This window comes from Hemibagrus wyckioides, linkage group LG08, assembly GCF_019097595.1.
Source record: "Hemibagrus wyckioides isolate EC202008001 linkage group LG08, SWU_Hwy_1.0, whole genome shotgun sequence".
NCBI lineage: Eukaryota > Metazoa > Chordata > Actinopteri > Siluriformes > Bagridae > Hemibagrus > Hemibagrus wyckioides.
The window spans coordinates 1,860,001-1,877,500 of record NC_080717.1 but is presented as its reverse complement, the minus strand read 5'-3'; the positions used below and the strand labels follow the sequence as shown (position 1 = coordinate 1,877,500).

At 39.7% G+C, this 17,500-nt stretch overlaps 3 protein-coding genes across 5 annotated transcripts in view; 1 reads left to right on the top strand and 2 right to left on the bottom strand.

Annotated features, from left to right (window-relative positions):
• The window catches only part of grhpra (glyoxylate reductase/hydroxypyruvate reductase a), a 27,115-nt gene extending 26,404 nt beyond the window's left edge, over positions 1–711 (bottom strand). The window contains exons 1-2 of the mRNA XM_058396575.1: positions 566–711; positions 345–444 (exon numbers count right to left, since the gene is read on the bottom strand). Of these exons, the coding sequence (XP_058252558.1) occupies positions 345–427 (83 nt within the window). The 5' untranslated portion in view covers positions 428–444; positions 566–711. The remainder of the gene's footprint in view (positions 1–344; positions 445–565) is intronic.
• The window catches only part of si:ch211-203d1.3 (protein phosphatase Slingshot homolog 3), a 13,527-nt gene extending 1,247 nt beyond the window's left edge, over positions 1–12,280 (top strand). The window contains exons 3-18 of one of the 3 annotated variants that reach the window (XM_058396571.1): positions 1,708–1,856; positions 3,710–3,826; positions 5,426–5,463; positions 5,750–5,936; positions 6,506–6,621; positions 6,750–6,818; positions 7,912–7,977; positions 8,744–9,017; positions 9,235–9,363; positions 9,538–9,584; positions 9,691–9,837; positions 10,515–10,715; positions 10,827–11,019; positions 11,101–11,187; positions 11,473–11,568; positions 11,874–12,280. In XM_058396571.1, the coding sequence (XP_058252554.1) occupies positions 3,779–3,826; positions 5,426–5,463; positions 5,750–5,936; positions 6,506–6,621; positions 6,750–6,818; positions 7,912–7,977; positions 8,744–9,017; positions 9,235–9,363; positions 9,538–9,584; positions 9,691–9,837; positions 10,515–10,715; positions 10,827–11,019; positions 11,101–11,187; positions 11,473–11,568; positions 11,874–12,035 (1,860 nt within the window). In that variant the 5' untranslated portion in view covers positions 1,708–1,856; positions 3,710–3,778 and the 3' untranslated portion in view covers positions 12,036–12,280. Of the gene's footprint in view, positions 1–1,707; positions 1,857–3,709; positions 3,827–3,863; positions 4,118–4,717; positions 4,749–5,425; positions 5,464–5,749; positions 5,937–6,505; positions 6,622–6,749; positions 6,819–7,911; positions 7,978–8,743; positions 9,018–9,234; positions 9,364–9,537; positions 9,585–9,690; positions 9,838–10,514; positions 10,716–10,826; positions 11,020–11,100; positions 11,188–11,472; positions 11,569–11,873 lie in introns of those variants that run through there. The other 2 variants (XM_058396572.1, XM_058396573.1) reach the window with 2 other exon arrangements.
• Positions 12,281–16,030: 3,750 nt separating this feature from the next.
• The window catches only part of mrpl18 (mitochondrial ribosomal protein L18), a 2,905-nt gene continuing 1,435 nt past the window's right edge, over positions 16,031–17,500 (bottom strand). Inside the window, exons 3-4 of the mRNA XM_058396388.1 lie at positions 17,279–17,500; positions 16,031–16,172 (exon numbers count right to left, since the gene is read on the bottom strand). The exon at positions 17,279–17,500 is cut by the window's right edge and continues 13 nt beyond it. Coding sequence (XP_058252371.1) covers positions 16,101–16,172; positions 17,279–17,500 — 294 coding nt within the window. The 3' untranslated portion in view covers positions 16,031–16,100. The remainder of the gene's footprint in view (positions 16,173–17,278) is intronic.

Below are 17,500 nucleotides of genomic sequence, written 5' to 3'. Positions count from 1 at the left end.
TCACTGGAACTAAGGGGCCGAGCCCAACCCCTGAACTCAGTGATCTGGAGGGGTGTTCCAACACTTTTGGCAATACAGTGAATTAGAACAGGCAGTAGAGCTGTATGCATGCAGATGAAAATAAAACATCTAAACATGATCCTGGTGCATGTAAAGTTTTTTTTTTTTTTTTAACTAGTTATTAATCCATGTTACCTGCGTGCTATGTGTCTATGAGAAGGTTAGAGAATGACGTCATGCCGGTGATGATCTACACCTGGTGTTTGTGAGGTGTTAATTGGAGTGCATGGTCCCTGTGAGTGAGAGATGCGGTGTTGGTGAGAAAGTGAAAGAAACTTGCGCACATGGCGGCTTTCTGCAGCAGCTTCGTTCCCTCCTGAGGGAGACGTCTGGTCACAAACACCTTCATCAGCTGTCTCGCGCTCATGGCTGCAAAAATACACACTGCGGAAGCAACACACACACACACACAGGTTACACGTAACACTAACACTGAGTCACAACACGCTGGTGGTTTTAACGCAACTCTGCAGCTCTTCACACGCGCGCGCGCGCGCACACACACCGAGCAGTAGTTGTAGTTGTAGTTGCTGCTGCTGCTGCTGCTGCTCGCTCTCGCTCTCTCTCTCTCTCTCTCTTACTGAAGTTCCTCTTTATCAAAAGCAAATGTAGTGTGGGGACCTGATTCATTGCAACACCAGAGCAAGTAACACTTCCGGTGAACGTCACGTGCATAACAGTTAGACATACAGTGACAGGAACATGATAGATAGATAGATAGATAGATAGATAGATAGATAGATAGATAGATAGATAGATAGATCAAGTGTGTGTGTGTGTGTTACAAGATCAGATATCTGATATGTTTTTTCCCCCATATCTGATCCCACACTGATATACCGGGCATGGGCATGACGTCACAGATTAGAGTTTTTAATTTAATTTTGAATTTTAATATTTATTTTGGATCTGTTGTGTATGTGCACTGACAAACTGTTTCGCAAACAAACAAACAAACAAACAATAATTACAAATTGCAGGTTAGTTTTATTGCAAATATTAAATATAGTACTGAGGTATTAGAATAATATTTACAGCAACAATAATAATAATGATGATGCTGATGCTGATGACGATGATGAAAAGAAAAACCAGACATCATATCCCAGATACAAAATTAACCAATAAGTCATTAGTGATATCGTCGAATGAAAGTGATTATCACACCATTTAGACTATTCTCTCTACGGCGCATGCGCAATGTAGGTAAGCAGCGTTACCGTTGCAGCCAGGTTAGGTCAGCTGTCCTAGAAACCATTCTCATTCCTATATATTTTTTTCCTCTCGCTAAAATTTCTGTTTCTAAAAAGGACTAAGAATGATGCAGTGTGTAATCATGGCCCTTTAATGGAGAAACCATTCCTCCTGGTCCGCCTCTTCCATATAAGGAAGAGCCTGCACTTAAAGCCGACTAGTATTCTCACACACTATATAGTGCGCTAGTGTGTGTGTGTTGGACTCAGCCTAAAATAGCTGGGATTACCTCAGACACTGATACTTTACTATACTACCTGGTATAGTAGTATGCATGTGTTGAGGCACAGGCCGGAGGTGTGTGTATGTGTGTGAGAGAGTGTATATAGGAGTGTGTTAGTGTGTTAGTGCGTTAGTATGAATGTCGCCCTGTATTTTGCTTCCTGCTTCCAGGACTCGAGCTTCACTCCCCTTCTCAACGCAGAACTTTTAACCATACGGACTACAGCAGCTCAGAGCAAGCAAGAGCACGGGATTATTGATCAATATCATACAGAAGAGAGGGGGTGTTAAGGCTTCATTAGATCACGTACGGAGATCAGGTAATAAGCGCTCGTGGCGTGTTTATGTCGTTTGTGTTTTGAGGAACTGGGAATGCGCATAACTGTAACTGCTCGAAAACAAGTAGATGGGTCAGGAATGGAAATGCTCATGCAAATAAAACAAAAACTAATCAATCTACGTGATATGAGATGTGTATATAATGTTACTGTAGCCTGGAGGTTCGTGTGTGTGTGTATGTGTGCGCGCGCGCGTGCGTGTGTGGGGTTACATGCCGACGTGTAGCTCTACTCTTGATGATCGCGTGAGTATGATTTTGACCGCACGGTTACTGGTTTGCATCCGTATGGAAATGATGGAAAATCTCAGATGAAGTCTCTGAAAGCTCCGGTGTAGTGTGTGAGTAAAGGAGGAATGTGTGGTATGTTGGAGTCTGTTACCTGTTCAGGTGTGAACACCCGAGGGAGGGAGGGGGTGGTGGGGTTAATTGGTAGTCTGTGATGTTCAGTATGTTCTGTGATATCAGTAGTATTGGTTTTTCTTGTCTGTGGTATCATTAGTGTAGACATGTCACGAGTATAGTATGAGATATTAATACTCAAGATACTCAAGTACATATAAATTAGTATAAGACTCAAAATACTCAGTGGTCGGGACTGTTGTATGGGTATGGTGTTGCTGTGAGTGTCGTTAGTAATACCATGAATATAGTCAGATATATTGAGAGTATAGTAAGTTATGTAGTGAGTGTAGTCCATGGTATATATTGTGAGTATTCTTGGCATTATGAATATAGTCTGTGCTGGTGCGAGTGTAGTCTGTGCTGGTGCGAGTGTAGTCTGTGCTGGTGCGAGTGTAGTCTGTGCTGGTGCGAGTGTAGTCTGTGCTGGTGCGAGTGTAGTCTGTGCTGGTGCGAGTGTAGTCTGTGCTGGTGCGAGTGTAGTCTATGATCTCAGTCAGGTTATGAGTGTAGTTTGTGATGCTGTGAGTATACTTCATATGAATGTAGTCAGTGCTATCATGAGCATAATCAGAGATATTGTGAGTATAGTCAGTGATATCAGATCGGTGTAATGACACTAGATGTAGTGACTAGTGTAATGACAAAAGTGAAATTGCTCGTTTTGTGTCACAGTATAATGCTGTATTGGTTTGTACGTTAATCATTCAATAATAAATATACCTTCTCCTTTTATTGACGTCTGCTGTACTCATTAGTTCTCTGGAAAAAACACAAGCTAGAAAGATAATACTTCTGGTTTCTAGAATCAACATTGCTAGCTAAGTGAACATACAGGAAGGTTTTGTTTCACTGTCTTAAATTTCACTCCAACTCTCTGCTCATAATCCAGCATCTCACTTAATGAAGGCTAGTTCATTTTACTGCAGAATACAGACACATTTCTGCTGAAAGCTAGCATGTCCTCGGCAGGTAAAATGGGTCAGGTGAAGTGTGAAAGGTGAAATGGGGTCAGGTGAAGTGAGACAGGTGATCCACAACAAATGAAATGTTCACTAGCTGAAGTTTGCAAGCTAACATGTGTCCTTTAAAGGGCAGCACGTGAAGGGAACTAGCTGAACCGTGCCTGGTGAAGTGGCAGACAGGTGACACAAGATAGGACATGTGGCTAGGTGAAGTGGTGTGTGTAAGGTGCTAGGTAAAGTGAAGCAGGTGATGTGAGACAGGTGACATGAACCAGTTGAATTGTGCCAGGTAGCATGAGACAGGTAAGGTGTACCAGGTGAGACAGCTCTAAATGAAGTGCCCTGACTGGTCTGTACAGACCGCGATTCTTCTGTTACACCATCAGCAGGATTGTCAGGTTACACAATGTGCTGCAATGTAAATGTTTGTCTCTCTCTGCTGATTGTCTCACCTTTTCTCTTTCCTCAGCTGGAGTTTAAACACCTTTGTAGGAGTCAGGTCTGTCCGGAGCAGCGTTTCAGTGAGCCAGGAGCTGGGATGGCTTTACTGACCCTGCACAGAACACCGTCTGTGTCCACTGCGCCTGTGAGTGTTACAGCAGCGTGATTACACCATGTCTGAACAATTCAAGTCCACTAACCAGCTGTTTTTTTTATTATTATTATTTACTTAATAACACGATGACATCATTACTTCCTTATTTGGACATAATGGGATATCCCATGAGGGATACAAACTTTTGCACTGTACTGTAATTCCATGCTTTGTACTTAGCATAATGTTGGAGCGGGCGCTAACTCTGAATCTAGCACGAGAAGGCAAGTGAACATGAACTAGCGAGAGAAGATTAGCCTCATGAGTGAAAGCTAAGCTATGGTGAGTCTATCAAGATTAAGCTAACCTGGCAAAAAAAAACTAACATTACCAGCTAAAATTAACTAAATCTGTCCTAGCGACTGACCTAGCATGCAGAAGCTAACCTAACCTTTGAAAGCTAACCTAGTGATCATAGCTACTGTGTAACTTGAGTGGCATCAGAGGCGGGGTTTCAGACAGATAATTAGAATATTAAGCCACTCCCACAAGGATCATTAGTCTCAGGTTGGTGAGATTAGTGTTTGTTTGTTTGTTTGTTTGTTTTTAGATGCTGGCTTTGCTAGATGTTTAATAAGCTCTTGAGACTGATTTTACAGTAAGATTTGAAATATTTTATATTGTATTATTTTCTGCTAAAATAAAAACACCTGGTTTGTGGACATCAGAATGCGGTGGACATGTTGTTGTCGTCGTCGTGTCTCCGTTTTGCTGCGTTCCTACATCATCAGCAGCTGCATTGAAATACACAAAGTGCTGCATGAATTTGTGATGCACGTTTGTCTGAACATTTACATTCCATCCCTTCATCTTTTCCCATCTGTTCCTCAGCTCTTTTCCTTCACTCCGTGTTCACGCTTTTTGGTTCTTTCTTTCTTTCAGTCTTTCAGCTGGTATGTGGCACTTCTCTGTGGTATGTACTCATTTCACCTTGAGAAATTCATCTTCTTTCAGCACATGTTGTAATCATGTTTGTTTGCTTCCGGTTCTCTGTACTAGCATTTGTGTAACGATCATGAGTCAAATCCATTGAGCCGGACACACACACACACACACACACACATTAGAAAAGTGATGAAACCACACTGAATTAGCTTCCTTGTGAGTTGCAGTGCGAACGCTCGGCATGTCTCGACTCGTCTCTGTCTCGTCTTTATCTTCCATCACTCCTCAGTCTGGACATGTCAGTCGTATAACAGGTCATGTTTCTCTCTCCGGTTCCTTCTTCGTCTCTCCAGCAGTGCTTTCCACTATCTCCTTTCACACCAGCTTCCTTGGTGTCACTTCTTGACGTCTGTAACCGCACCACTTCATGCCCGGCGGTTTCCTTTTTGTTTCTTTTTCTGTGGTTTTCCTTTCGTCTTTTTCTCTCACTTTGTCTGTCGCATTAATGAAGAAAACTCTCAATCCAAAACTTTTAAAATATATCAGTATATTTCTTTATCTGGATTAGGTTCTAAAATGATTTGAAAGTCTCATATTTAATTCTAAATATTTAATATTTCGGAAATTTTTTCTTTTGATGTTCCATAACAAGTCTTACACACATCCTGCTTTTTTCTTGTTTACACTGCTTTTATTTTCTTTAAGGATGAAACCATTGCAAGAAGAGGAAGACTTCAGAAGAGGTAACTGTGAGAAATTAATGTTTATGTTGTCTCTTTAACATGAATGGAAGGAGTCTCCAGTGTCAGCGCTTCGTAACAGTCCGACGTAAAGCTGCAACAAATAAAGAAAGAAAGAAAGAAAGAAAAACATTTGTGCCTTAATTAGTGAGATGAGGAACTTGTTTCATTAAATGTACCTATAAGCATCATTTTTAAAATATTTTTTTCAAACAAATTACTTTGATATCAGAAGAATTTGTGTATAATTTTGTCTGAAACTCCCTAAAACTATTTTTCTGCACATTAGGGAGAGTTTTGCTGTCGTCAGAGGTGCTGTGCTTTTACTAGAGGAAGGACCGAGGGAGGGGCCACATGAAGAAGCCACGCCCTCCCAGTTTCCTAATGCTCAGCTTGTGTGCGGAGCTTCACATACAAACCACAGGCATTTACATGCTATGATCTCACTACTGAGACCTGAAGATACCGTCAAACTGGTAAGATCTCCACATCACCAGGACAAGCGAGAGCTGGGTTTATTTATTTAATATCGTTATTTAAAAAATATTATCTTATCAGTCTAAAGATCGTTGACCTACAGCAGAAGGAAGAATAATGTACAACGAAATGTGTTTGTGTGTTACTCACTTATTAAACAGCAGATTGATCACATTTTTCCAATAGTTTAGGATTTTAAAAGAAGTGTATTGGGATTTTTTTCACGACAGCTTAAAATAAAATAAAAAATAAAATAGAAAAAATGAAATGAAAATAATTAGATAAAATAAAATAGAAAAAATGAAATGAAAATAATTTGATAAAATAAAATAGAAAAAATAAAATTAAAATAATTAAATTTGTGTGTGAGAGAGATAAAACACCACATATCTATGGAAATATCTATAAAAAGGATATCTATAATATCTATATAATAAACCTAGGTCACATAAACATGTCTAATAATTCCATGTCTGAGGTTTAAAATGGCCCTCAGAAGTGGACTCGGGGGTTTGGACCTGAATGATGGGAATAAATATTTGTTGACGTAACCTGTTGGTTTTTTCAGGCTGTGCGTTTGGAGTCGTTGAGTCCCATCAGAGTGAGATATTTACTCATCGTTACGACCACCAGCCACAAACAGGAGAGTCTTCTTCTCGGGATGGATTTCCCAAACATCAACTGGTCAGCTGAACATGTGTACACTTTTACACATCTGATCTTCCCTAAAAGATTATCTCACGGAATGCTTCCTCATTCTCTAAAGTCATATTTTATCTCATTTATCCCCTCTCTCTCTCTCTCTCTCTCAGTGATAATTGCACTATCGGCCTGGTTTTGCCCATATGGAGTGACACACAGGTGTATCTGGACGGAGACGGGTAAGGTTGAGAGATTTACGTTTGATTAGTTTTCCCAGAGGAAGTTTTGCAGATATCTTTTGCATAGAATTTGCCTGGAGGATGAATGGAATTTAAAGACACGAGCGTAGACATCCTGCTGTGATTGTAGCACCGATTGAAAGGTCCTGTTACAGATTAGAGGACTGTGAATGGAACTGTTGGGTCAGTTTATGTTCCAATAACTCAGACTGGAGTGTCCTGCTTTCACACTGTAGACCCCAGTGATGAGTTAGAGCACAGATGCCTGGTGTAACTTGGGTGATCAGTCTATTGTCTGAATGGTCATGTAGCAGTTCAGATCCTTCTGTGGAAGCAGTGTAGCAGCTTGGTTTGTTGGGTCATTAGGTGACTGCTGGGGTCATCAGGATGCCACTTAATGCCCTTTCTTTACTTATTACAGATGTGGTGTTTGCGTAAAGTCCAATAAATTTATTACTTATTATATTATCGTGTATATAGAGCTACATTCAATACTGTGTTCTGGTTTACGTTGAATAGAGTGATGGTGTGATAGTGTGATGGATTGATAGTGTGATGGAGTGATGGTATGATGGTGTTGAGTGATTGAGTGATAATATGATGGAATGTAAGTGTGATAGAATGATAGTGTGATGGAGTGATGTGATGATGAGAGTGAGTGCCTGACTGGATGTCGATGTGTTTCTGTAGTTCTGTAGCGCTCCTGTAGATGGTAACAGACATCCTGCTGCAGTGACGCAAATGACCAGGTGGGTCAGTGTGATGTGAGAAAAGAGTAACTCCTCCAGTCCGAATAATTCGTCCAGTCTGAGTAACCCGTCCAGTCTGAGTAACCCGTCCATTCGGAGTAACATGTCCACTCTGAATAACTCCTCCAGTCTGAGTAACCCGTCCAGTCTGAGTAACCCGTCCAGTCTGAGTAACCCGTCCAGTCTGAGTAACATGTCCACTCTGAATAACTCCTCCAGTCTGAGTAACCCGTCCAGTCTGAGTAACCCGTCCAGTCTGAGTAACCCGTCCAGTCTGAGTAACATGTCCACTCTGAATAACTCCTCCAGTCTGAGTAACCTGTCCATTCTCTGTCCTTCTGTAGTGGCTTCAGCGTGACGTCTGCAGAATGCACAAGGATTTTTAAGCCTGTATCTATTCCAACAATGTGGTGAGTTCACAACACGCCTGTTTACACCGTCACCATGGCGACAGGATTAAATAATTACAGGTTAATCTGGGGCGTGTAAACTTTTATTAGGTGGAGAAAAAAAAATCGCAGTCCACCTTTTCCTCTGCGCTCTGCCCCGGAACTTCGTCTGAAAACATTTTAATTCTATTTTTATTTAAGAATGTTTTAGAGCCACATTCCTTAAATACTGAAATCCTTACTGAAGTCAGTAATCTGAAGGCTGATTGTACAGATTTACTGATTATAGAAAAGGGTCAGGTCAGATAGTGTACACTATTAATATCGGACAAAGATTATATCCAGATTATGAGTCCAGGGATGTGTATCTTGCCTTTGTGAGTGCAATATTAATATCCTCTTATACTGTGGATGTCCAGATGTCGCCTTTATGACCACATCCTAGTTCCTGTCTTCATTATTAATGCTAAAACTTGCTTAAAGCTTCAGAGTTGTCGGATGTTTCATTCAAATTTGATTCATATTAATACAGACTGGGTGCGCGAACTTTCACCCTCATCCTCCATGTCTGGAACAAAAAGTTTCAGTCATCTCAAAGATGAAAATAACTGACCCTTTAGCTCTTATAGGGACATCTGACTGGTCAGCATCAAGAAATGTTTTAATTTTTGGAGAAACAAAAAGAGCTGAAAGGTTGGATTGTTAGATTGGATTAATAGTTATGCTGTCACAAGGATAGTAGGACAAACGTGTGTGTGTGTGTGTGTGTGTGTGTGTGTGTGTGTAGGTCCGTGCTCCAGGCTCTACATGGCTGTTGCGAGCGGGCGGTGCAGGGTGCAGTGATCCCGGGCTGTGGATTGGACTGGGCTCAGCACTACAAACAGCACGTGGAATCGGACCAGCAGTGCGTGAATGAGTGGAAGGCCATGATGGGCCTGGAGTCGGTGCGCAAGAACAACAAAGGCCACAGCACAGAGACCGAGAGAGTGGAGAAAGAGATTAAAGTCCAACTCAGAGACATCATGAGGACCATGGACCTGGAGAACATCACCTCCAAACAGGTAAACAATCAACAAGACATAAAGGGGCGTGTCCTAAACCAATTAAAGCCAAAGCTGATTTAGCTATAACAGAACAAGCCCAAGTGTTTTATTCCTCTTGCAAAGAATGGCACTGTCACTTTTATCCGTTTATAGTTACAATCAGTTCACTTTTAATTGTATGACACTGATGATCGGTCGTGTTTGTGTGTGTGTGTGTGTGTGTTTGTGTGTGTAGGTCCGATCTGCTCTGGAGGAGAGGATCGGTTTGGACATGAAGAACTATAAGGAGTACATTGATAATGAGATGATGGTCACCATGGCTCAGATGGACAAACCTTCTAAAATCTTAGACTATCTTTACCTGGTAACGCTCACGTGACGTCTGTTCTATTTAACACAACACAGTAGATCCTAGTGCATGTTAACGTTCCTACAGTATTAATCATTTATTTTACTAATTGTTGAATTCTTTAGTGCTTGGCTCAGACTGACAGATTGGCTTTTTTGACACAGATTTATTTCTTGATTTATTTCATAGGGCTCTGAATGGAACGCAGCCAACTTTGAGGAACTTCAGAAAAACAAGTAAGTGTCTGTGCTCCACACACTTACACCATCAACACACTGAACTGAACCGGAATAAACACGTGAGAAACGTGAACCTACACTCTTAATGTACATCTGATTGCAGTGTGGGGTACATCCTGAACGTCACCATGGAGATCGATAACTTTTTCCCAGAATCCTTCACCTACATGAATATCCGAGTGTACGACGTGGAGTCGACGGATCTGCTCTCACACTGGAACAACACCTACATGTTCATCAACGAAGCCAGGTAAGGAAGGGCAGGAAGGGAACTGCTGCTGTTCTGGGTGTTTAAGGTGAAAAGGTTTCAGTAAAACGTACAGACTGACATCAGGTTCTGGAAGAAGGCTGGCTAGATGCTTATTAGTAATTATTGCTTTTTTACAGCAATAAAATGCAACAAAATATTATTTGCCTATTTATTTATTTTATAAAAAATGAAGTTAAAGTGTGAAAATACTGTCAGTTTTTAATTTTTCCTCTGAAAAAAGCAATAAAATGTTTTAAATGTTATATAAAAATCAGCACCAAATTTTGGTCATTTTTCCCCAAAGCCAACGATGTAATAAAACAGAAATAAAACTAAATAAATAAAATTAATTAAAATTAAATAAAGGCTTTAAAGTATATTTTATATTATGACATGACATCTTTTTTTTCCATTTCAACACAGAAAATGCTCCAGCCAATGAATGAATAAAGATGGATGGATGGATAGATAGATGGATAGATGGATGATAGATAGGGAGATAGATAGAAAGTAAAATAAAAATGTCAAGTGTAAAAATAACCAAAATATTGTTTTTTATTTTCTTTTATTAAAGAAGCAGTTTGTGTTTTCTGGGTCAGAAAAATTAGAAACAAACTTTGTAAAGATTTATAGTAAAGCATTGATGTGGTTGTTCTCTGTGTGTGGTGTTGATGTAGAAAAAGTGGGCAGTCTGTATTGGTGCACTGTAAGATGGGCGTGTCTCGCTCCGCCTCCACGGTCATTGCGTTTCTGATGAAGCAGCAGGGCTGGACATTAGAGGAGGCGCTTAACCACGTGAGAGAGCGCAGACCCATCGTCCACCCCAACGACGGCTTCTTAAGACAGCTAAATACCTACAGCGGAATCCTCAATGCCAGGTCTCACACACACTTACACACACATTCATTTGATCAGTGTAGTATGTTTGTGGCAGTGTGTTATTGCCAGATTTCGGATAACGTTGTCACCCCGCTGAATGTTGTCTGCAGTAAACAGAGGCACAGCTCCCTCTGGAAGCGGAAGTCTAGATCGGACACGCTGAATAAACCACTTCAGAAGCAGGAGCAGAAGGAGGAGACGGATCGACAGCAGGGTGACTATGAGCATGGAGAAGAGGAGGAGGAAGAGCAGAGTCCAGAGGAGGAAGAGAGCTCAGAGACGGACGAGGATGAGGAGAGAGATGTAAATATACCTGTCACTTTTACTGCAACTAATGATGTAATTAATATTAAATCAATTTCACCATTTCTCTCTCTCTCTCAGGTGTTTGCTGATTCAGTGTCTGATGTCCTCCCTGATGCAGCAGCAGCAACAACAAACCCTGTTATTACCGTCCAGGACAGTGACAAGGTCTGAACCATCTCCATTTTACTCTCTGCACCAGAGGGTGCTGTTATAGGAAAATAATCAACAAAGGGGTGGTGTGATGTGAAATTACTGTTAAAATAGAATTATTTTCAGGACACCTTGTAGTGTTCTGTTCTTCTTATACCACTGGAAAATGAAGAGAATTATACAGGAAATACTGCATGACTTCCTGCTTTACAAGTCATGTTTTGGATGAAACCACAAGATTCAATCTCACTTGAACAAATGGATGATAATGACGTGTCTTATTTTGTTTTCATCCCTCAGGTGACCCCGAGTCCTAGCAGAAGTGGAAGAATGGATCTGTTTTCTCTCATGCAGTCCATCCAGCTGGATGATGAGGAGCGATTGAGCGATCTAGAGGTACGAACACATGTCCACTTAGAGTCCTTGTAGTAAAGGCTCCCTGTTTGGCAGCCATCTTGAAAATGTTTCCTGGCAGTTATTTCGCTTGCCACTTATTTTATCGCTGACAAAAATGACGCAGAAATCTTTGTATGAGGTTTTTAATAAGGTCCGCAGCAGCCACTGTGCTTGCAGGTTTTTATTATTATTATTATTTTATACAGGTGCAATAAGAACGCTTCTCAATCTGTGTGTTCAGAACCTGATTCCAAGATGAGATTTTGTATTCACTAAACTTCTAACTCTTCGTGTCGTCCATCCAGAACGCAGCGGCTCAGAGGAAATCTCCGGCCCAGAGGAGACGCAGCAGTCACAAACGACGAGCTCTGACTCACCAGAAAGCTCACGTGGACGTTTCTCCGGATCCAAGCAGCAAATCACAGGGCAGAAAACAGGAAAATCCCAGGCTCGGCAACAGCGAGTAACAATGAGGAGAGCGGAGAAAAGACTAAAATAGAGAGGAGGAAGAACACACCTCTGGAGAAAGTCTGGAAATCCTTGTGATCGTTTTAATGAATCGTTTCAGTATAATGGTGAGGGATTTTTGGTTTTTTTTGTTAGTTTGTTCCAGAGTTGATTCAAAAGAAGACAGGATGACGCGCACACACAAACACACACACAAACAATTTCTCCACTTTCACACACACACACACACACACACACACAGCAATACATTAGGTGTTTCTTGTATTAGCATGAGGTTTAACGCGGTGTGAAAACTTTCCCATGTCACTCTGTGCCTTTCTTTTGTTCTTCACTCTCTCCTGAGCCTGAGCCGAATGTTCACACTGCGCACACACACACTCGCGCGTGCACACACACACACACACACACCTCACTGATTTAAGGCAGTATTAAAGAACAGGGGAAAAGGCATCAATGTATAAGCATTTCCCAGAGATCAGAAACATTTTATTATTATTATTATTATTATTATTATTATTATTGTTATTAATTATTATTCCTGCACCAGGTGGAAATAGCATACAGTAGCTAAGCTACAGGCTAGCTTTCTACACCCAAAACTGTGCTAATGTTACCTTTCTAACCTTTCAGACTTGCTTAATAACCTAGCTAATGTTAGTCTTGGAGTTATATCATTTACATAGGACCAAGCTATGTAAAATTAGGCTATGTATTACATCCTATAAAATAAAACTACCCAAGGTGGCTAGCAAGCCGGCTAATATAAGCTTTGACTGTTCTGCGAGTGAAGCTGTTAGCCAGACTCGCTAATGAGTGAGCTAACGTTGGGCTAACTAGCTGAGCATAGGCTTTTGTAAATCTGACGCTAATACCAGTAAACACTGTGTACATGAGTAGCCATTAGGCTAACAGATTATACCCTGTACAACAGTAGCCAAATTTGCTATCAAGCTAGCTAACACAAGCTTTAACTGTTTTGCAAGGGAAGCTATTAGCCAGACTTGCTAGCGAGTGAGCTAACGTTATATTACTGTATTGTGTAAACCAATAGCGATGGAAAAGAAGCTAAGCTAACTATTTGAGCATAGGCTTTTGTAAACACTGTGTACACCAGTAGCTATTAGGCTAACAAATTATACCGTGTACAACAGTAGCCAAATTCGCTAGCAAGCCAGCTAACTTAAGGCTAGCTCAAAACGTTTATACACACCAATAGCCAAGATCGCCAGCAGGCTAGCTTACATTATGATGTTAGCTAGCATGCTAGCGAATTTGGTTAGCGATAAATTAGCTTAGGTGTACCAATAGACATGACTGCTAGCAAGCTAGCTAGCTTAAGGGTAGTGATTATATTAACCAAATTCGCTAACAAGCTAGCTAATCTTAAGCTAAGTATTATACAGTGTGAAAGGTTAAGGTTGCTAGCATGTGCTATTATTGTGTGTGATAAAGAGGGAAAATGAGCAGCAGCTAAACTGCTAAATTTCGCTAATTTACTAAATTAATTTATAATTTCTAGTTTCACCTGGATGCAGTAGCTGAACATTATTATTATTATTACCACCAAAACTTAAAAAAAGACCAAGTTCCTTCAAAGATTATTTTTATTCCCTCAATTCTATGCAATACATGTAATTTATTTAAATTAAATAGCTTTTCTTCTGTTAGCATGAAGCTTGAAACTGCCACTTTTTGGACTCAGACTGCCAGGCAAAAGTTTTTCAGCACCTTGTACGAGCCTATTTAAACGCTCACACTTGTTTTAAACACTCTAAGTTGATTAAACCTAATTAAACAGTAAGACTGAGAATTTATCCACCGGCTTTTAGAATTTATACACCAGCAGAGTTTATTGTGTTTATTGAGTAGAACCGCGGTGTGTTCTCCGACCTTGGCGTCATGCCGGTTCTTTAGTCAGTGTTCGCTCTGAGCCGAGTGATTCGACTCCGAGTCGACTCTCATGCAGCGCCGCTTTTCCTTTCTTTATTCTTTTTCCCGAGGTCACTAAACTGAGTCAGGGCACATATCCACCATTTAAACGAACAAAGTTAGAGAATAAACACTCAGCATCATGCACGAAATGTTTTAAACCTAGTAATTTATTTATTTGAATATTCAGAATTTATTTAAAAAGTTATACACACTTGCTAAACTTTGGCTTAACTTTTTTTTCTTCCCTCGCTGTTTTTCAGATCAGTAAATGAAATAATTGTTGTTTGAGGGTTTTTTTTTTTTTAGCATGACACACCCTAAAACCTTTCTTTCCTCCGAATATTAGGATCCGCTGTGAGCTAATCTGGTTAACAAAATAATTGTTGTTTTGAGTGTATATATATATATATATATATATAATATAATATTGCTGAAAAAAAATTGTGTATATATATATATATATATATATAAATTTTTTTTTCAGCATTACACACCCTAAAACTTTTTTTTTCTCCGATAATCAGGATCTGAGAAGCCTTGAATCGACACTATAGTTCAGGTTGTGGGCACTTTATAGCGATCAGGACCCCCAGGTGTCCAAAAACTTTTGACTGGCAGCGTCAGTGTTCTAAATTCATCACATTTCACAATATAGAGATGGAAAACATACGAACAGTATAGGAAGGAATTAACACTAGCGTTTGTGTTAAAAGGAACTTAATTGTCGACGAATTCCTAATTTATTTATAAACTAATTATTCAATTTAAATCACTTATTTATTGTAATTACATATCAGATTAATTAGCTCATATTTTCATTTCATAACTATCTGATTTCACCAAAAGAAATCCACAAATAAGGCTAGTTATTCAAGCAGGGCAAAAGTAATGGCACCCTCATACCACAAGGAAGATTTTAGCTAGCACACGTTTTATAGTTTTTGCTCATTGCCATTCATGGAGTTTTGTGGGCGTGGCTTAATGTGCCATGATTGTGTTTGGGATTTTGAGTGGCATTTATCGTTTATCAAGAAGAAATCCGTCTGTTCATCCATCAGTGAGGTGTTTTCATGTCTGTGTTTCACTACTGCTGCACAGAACAGAGTGTTAATGCTACGGTTCTGTACCTGAGACAAATAAAAAAAAAACCTCTTCCCTGCTGTCATTTTGTCAGGATGGGGGATCGTTACCTGCGGAATAAATGCATATGTGCCATGAGAGAAATGTGACGTCTCTGCTGTAAGCAGGTCGAGACTCTGTCTCCCCCGTGTCTCAGTGCCTTCGGTTTGGACCAAAATATAACACATGTCTGATGATCTGTCTGGTCAGAGTTGTGTTCCAGTTTTATGACACTTTATGATGAATTCTATCACCTGGTATTAATTGTGATCGTGTCGCTGTATTTTCATTTCCATGCAGTATTTTTCACTGTGCTGTGTGTTAAACATGCAGACGGTTGCCAGATTAATGCCAAAGTTGCCATAATGGGGAAAAACAAAACAGCTGGATAAAAATCCATAGTGTGCTGGGGCGATGATGGAAGAAAATAAGAAGAGGTGGATGTGAAAAAGGATTTTAAAAAAAGTATAAAAGTGCCATCTTTCTTTCGGTTCTAATCCTGATGCTGTTTTTCTTTTCTTTTTTTAATCGATATCAGGTCAAAAATGCTGTTGTTTGTGTTTTCATGTTTATCTTTCTGATGGAGGAAACAGTCTTTTACACACACATTTCAAACAGGGTTGCCAGATAATCCTTGTATTTATAGTTTGTTGGTGGATTCTTTAATTCAGAAAGTTCTGCATCTGTAATCTGGCAACCCTGATGCGTATTATATATATTTTTATTTTCAATTTTATCCCTGATGTATCTACAGCATGTACCTGCCTTTGCTGTACTACAAATAAATTTATTTGACTTTAATAAAGTAGTTTCATGGAATTGCTTCAAAATCATTATATATACATACATACACATATATATATATATATATATAATTACACACACACACTAAAATATAACACACTGTCTGGTACAAACAAACAAAACAAAATGAGTTATTTCATTTCAACTGGAAAAAATTGTTTATTCAGATCTTTATTAGTGCTTCAGATTATAAAAGAACAAAATACACATTAAATAAATTTCCGTTTGGGTTCACTGAGCAACACACCTCCCTCCTTCATAGCTGTCCAAAACGTCTGGACCTGAAACAATAAAATTATTTAAATTAGATGGAAAGTTAGTATTTTTTAAACTTACACTATATTGCCAAAAGTTTTGGGACACCCCTCCAAATCATTGAATTCAGATGTTTTTCAGGAGTTTGGCTCGGCCCCTTAGTTCCAGAGGTAGGTAGGAAGATAGATAGATAGATCTTAAACAGGTTAGATTGTACTTATACTAGTTATAGTGAACTTATACTATTTGTTCTATATACACTATATTGCCAAACGTTTTGTGACACCTCTTGCACAAAGCAAGGTCCATAAAGACATGGATGAGTGAGTTTGGTGTGGAGGAACTTGACTGGCCTGCACAGAGTCCTGACCTCAACCCCACAGAACACCTTTGGGATGAATTAGAGTGGAGACTGAGAGCCAGACCTTCTCATCCAACATCAGTGCCTGACCTCACAAATGTGCTTCTAGAGGAATGGTCAAAAATTCCCATAAACACACTCCTAAACCTTGTGGAAAGCCTTCCCAGAAGAGTTGAAGCTGTTATAGCTGCAGAGGGCGAGACAACTCCATATTACATTCATGTGCATGGAAAGGCAGATGTCCCAGTTTTGGTCTGGCTCACAGTCTCCGCTGTGGGGTTGAGGTCAGGACTATATGTGAATAAAATCTTTATAAGTTCATCCTCAAACAGGGGAAGTTATTCCTAATGATCATTACATAATAGAATGACCACTAAACTTTATACCTAAAATATTATACATTAAAAACCAAAACTAATCCAGTCTCAGATATAGCAGTGTGAACATTTTTTCCCCAAAAAACCTTGAACATTTTTTAATGTAAATATTATAAACAAAATCATTCATCCTTAAAAAAATAATCACAATTTAAAAAACGATTAAAAAGAAGCACAAAAAATGTATTACCAAGTAAAATAAAAAAATAAATAAATAAAATGTATTAAATATTTCCTAATAATCTCAGTCAATATTATAATCTCCTTCACATTAAAATCTTGTTTGAGTTCCATAAAAAATAAATAAATGTCTAATAATATTCTGGATATTTTTACTATTTTTACAATAATAATAAATAATAATAATAATAATGCAGAGTGGGAGGAGACTCACAGCGTCGGAGCGGAAGGTCCAGGGAACCTCTCTGTAAAAGAGTCGTATGATTCCGGCCTCGCAGCATCGCTGAGCCAGAACGTCTCCCACGGCGCGACACGCGGCCACCGAGTGTGTGGAGCTCAGCTGCTTTTTCACCGCCCACTCCTGCGTGGAGCACGTCAACACCGGGACGTCAGAGTCGCGAGGAAACACCGCTGCTGACACGTGATGCTGCGAGCG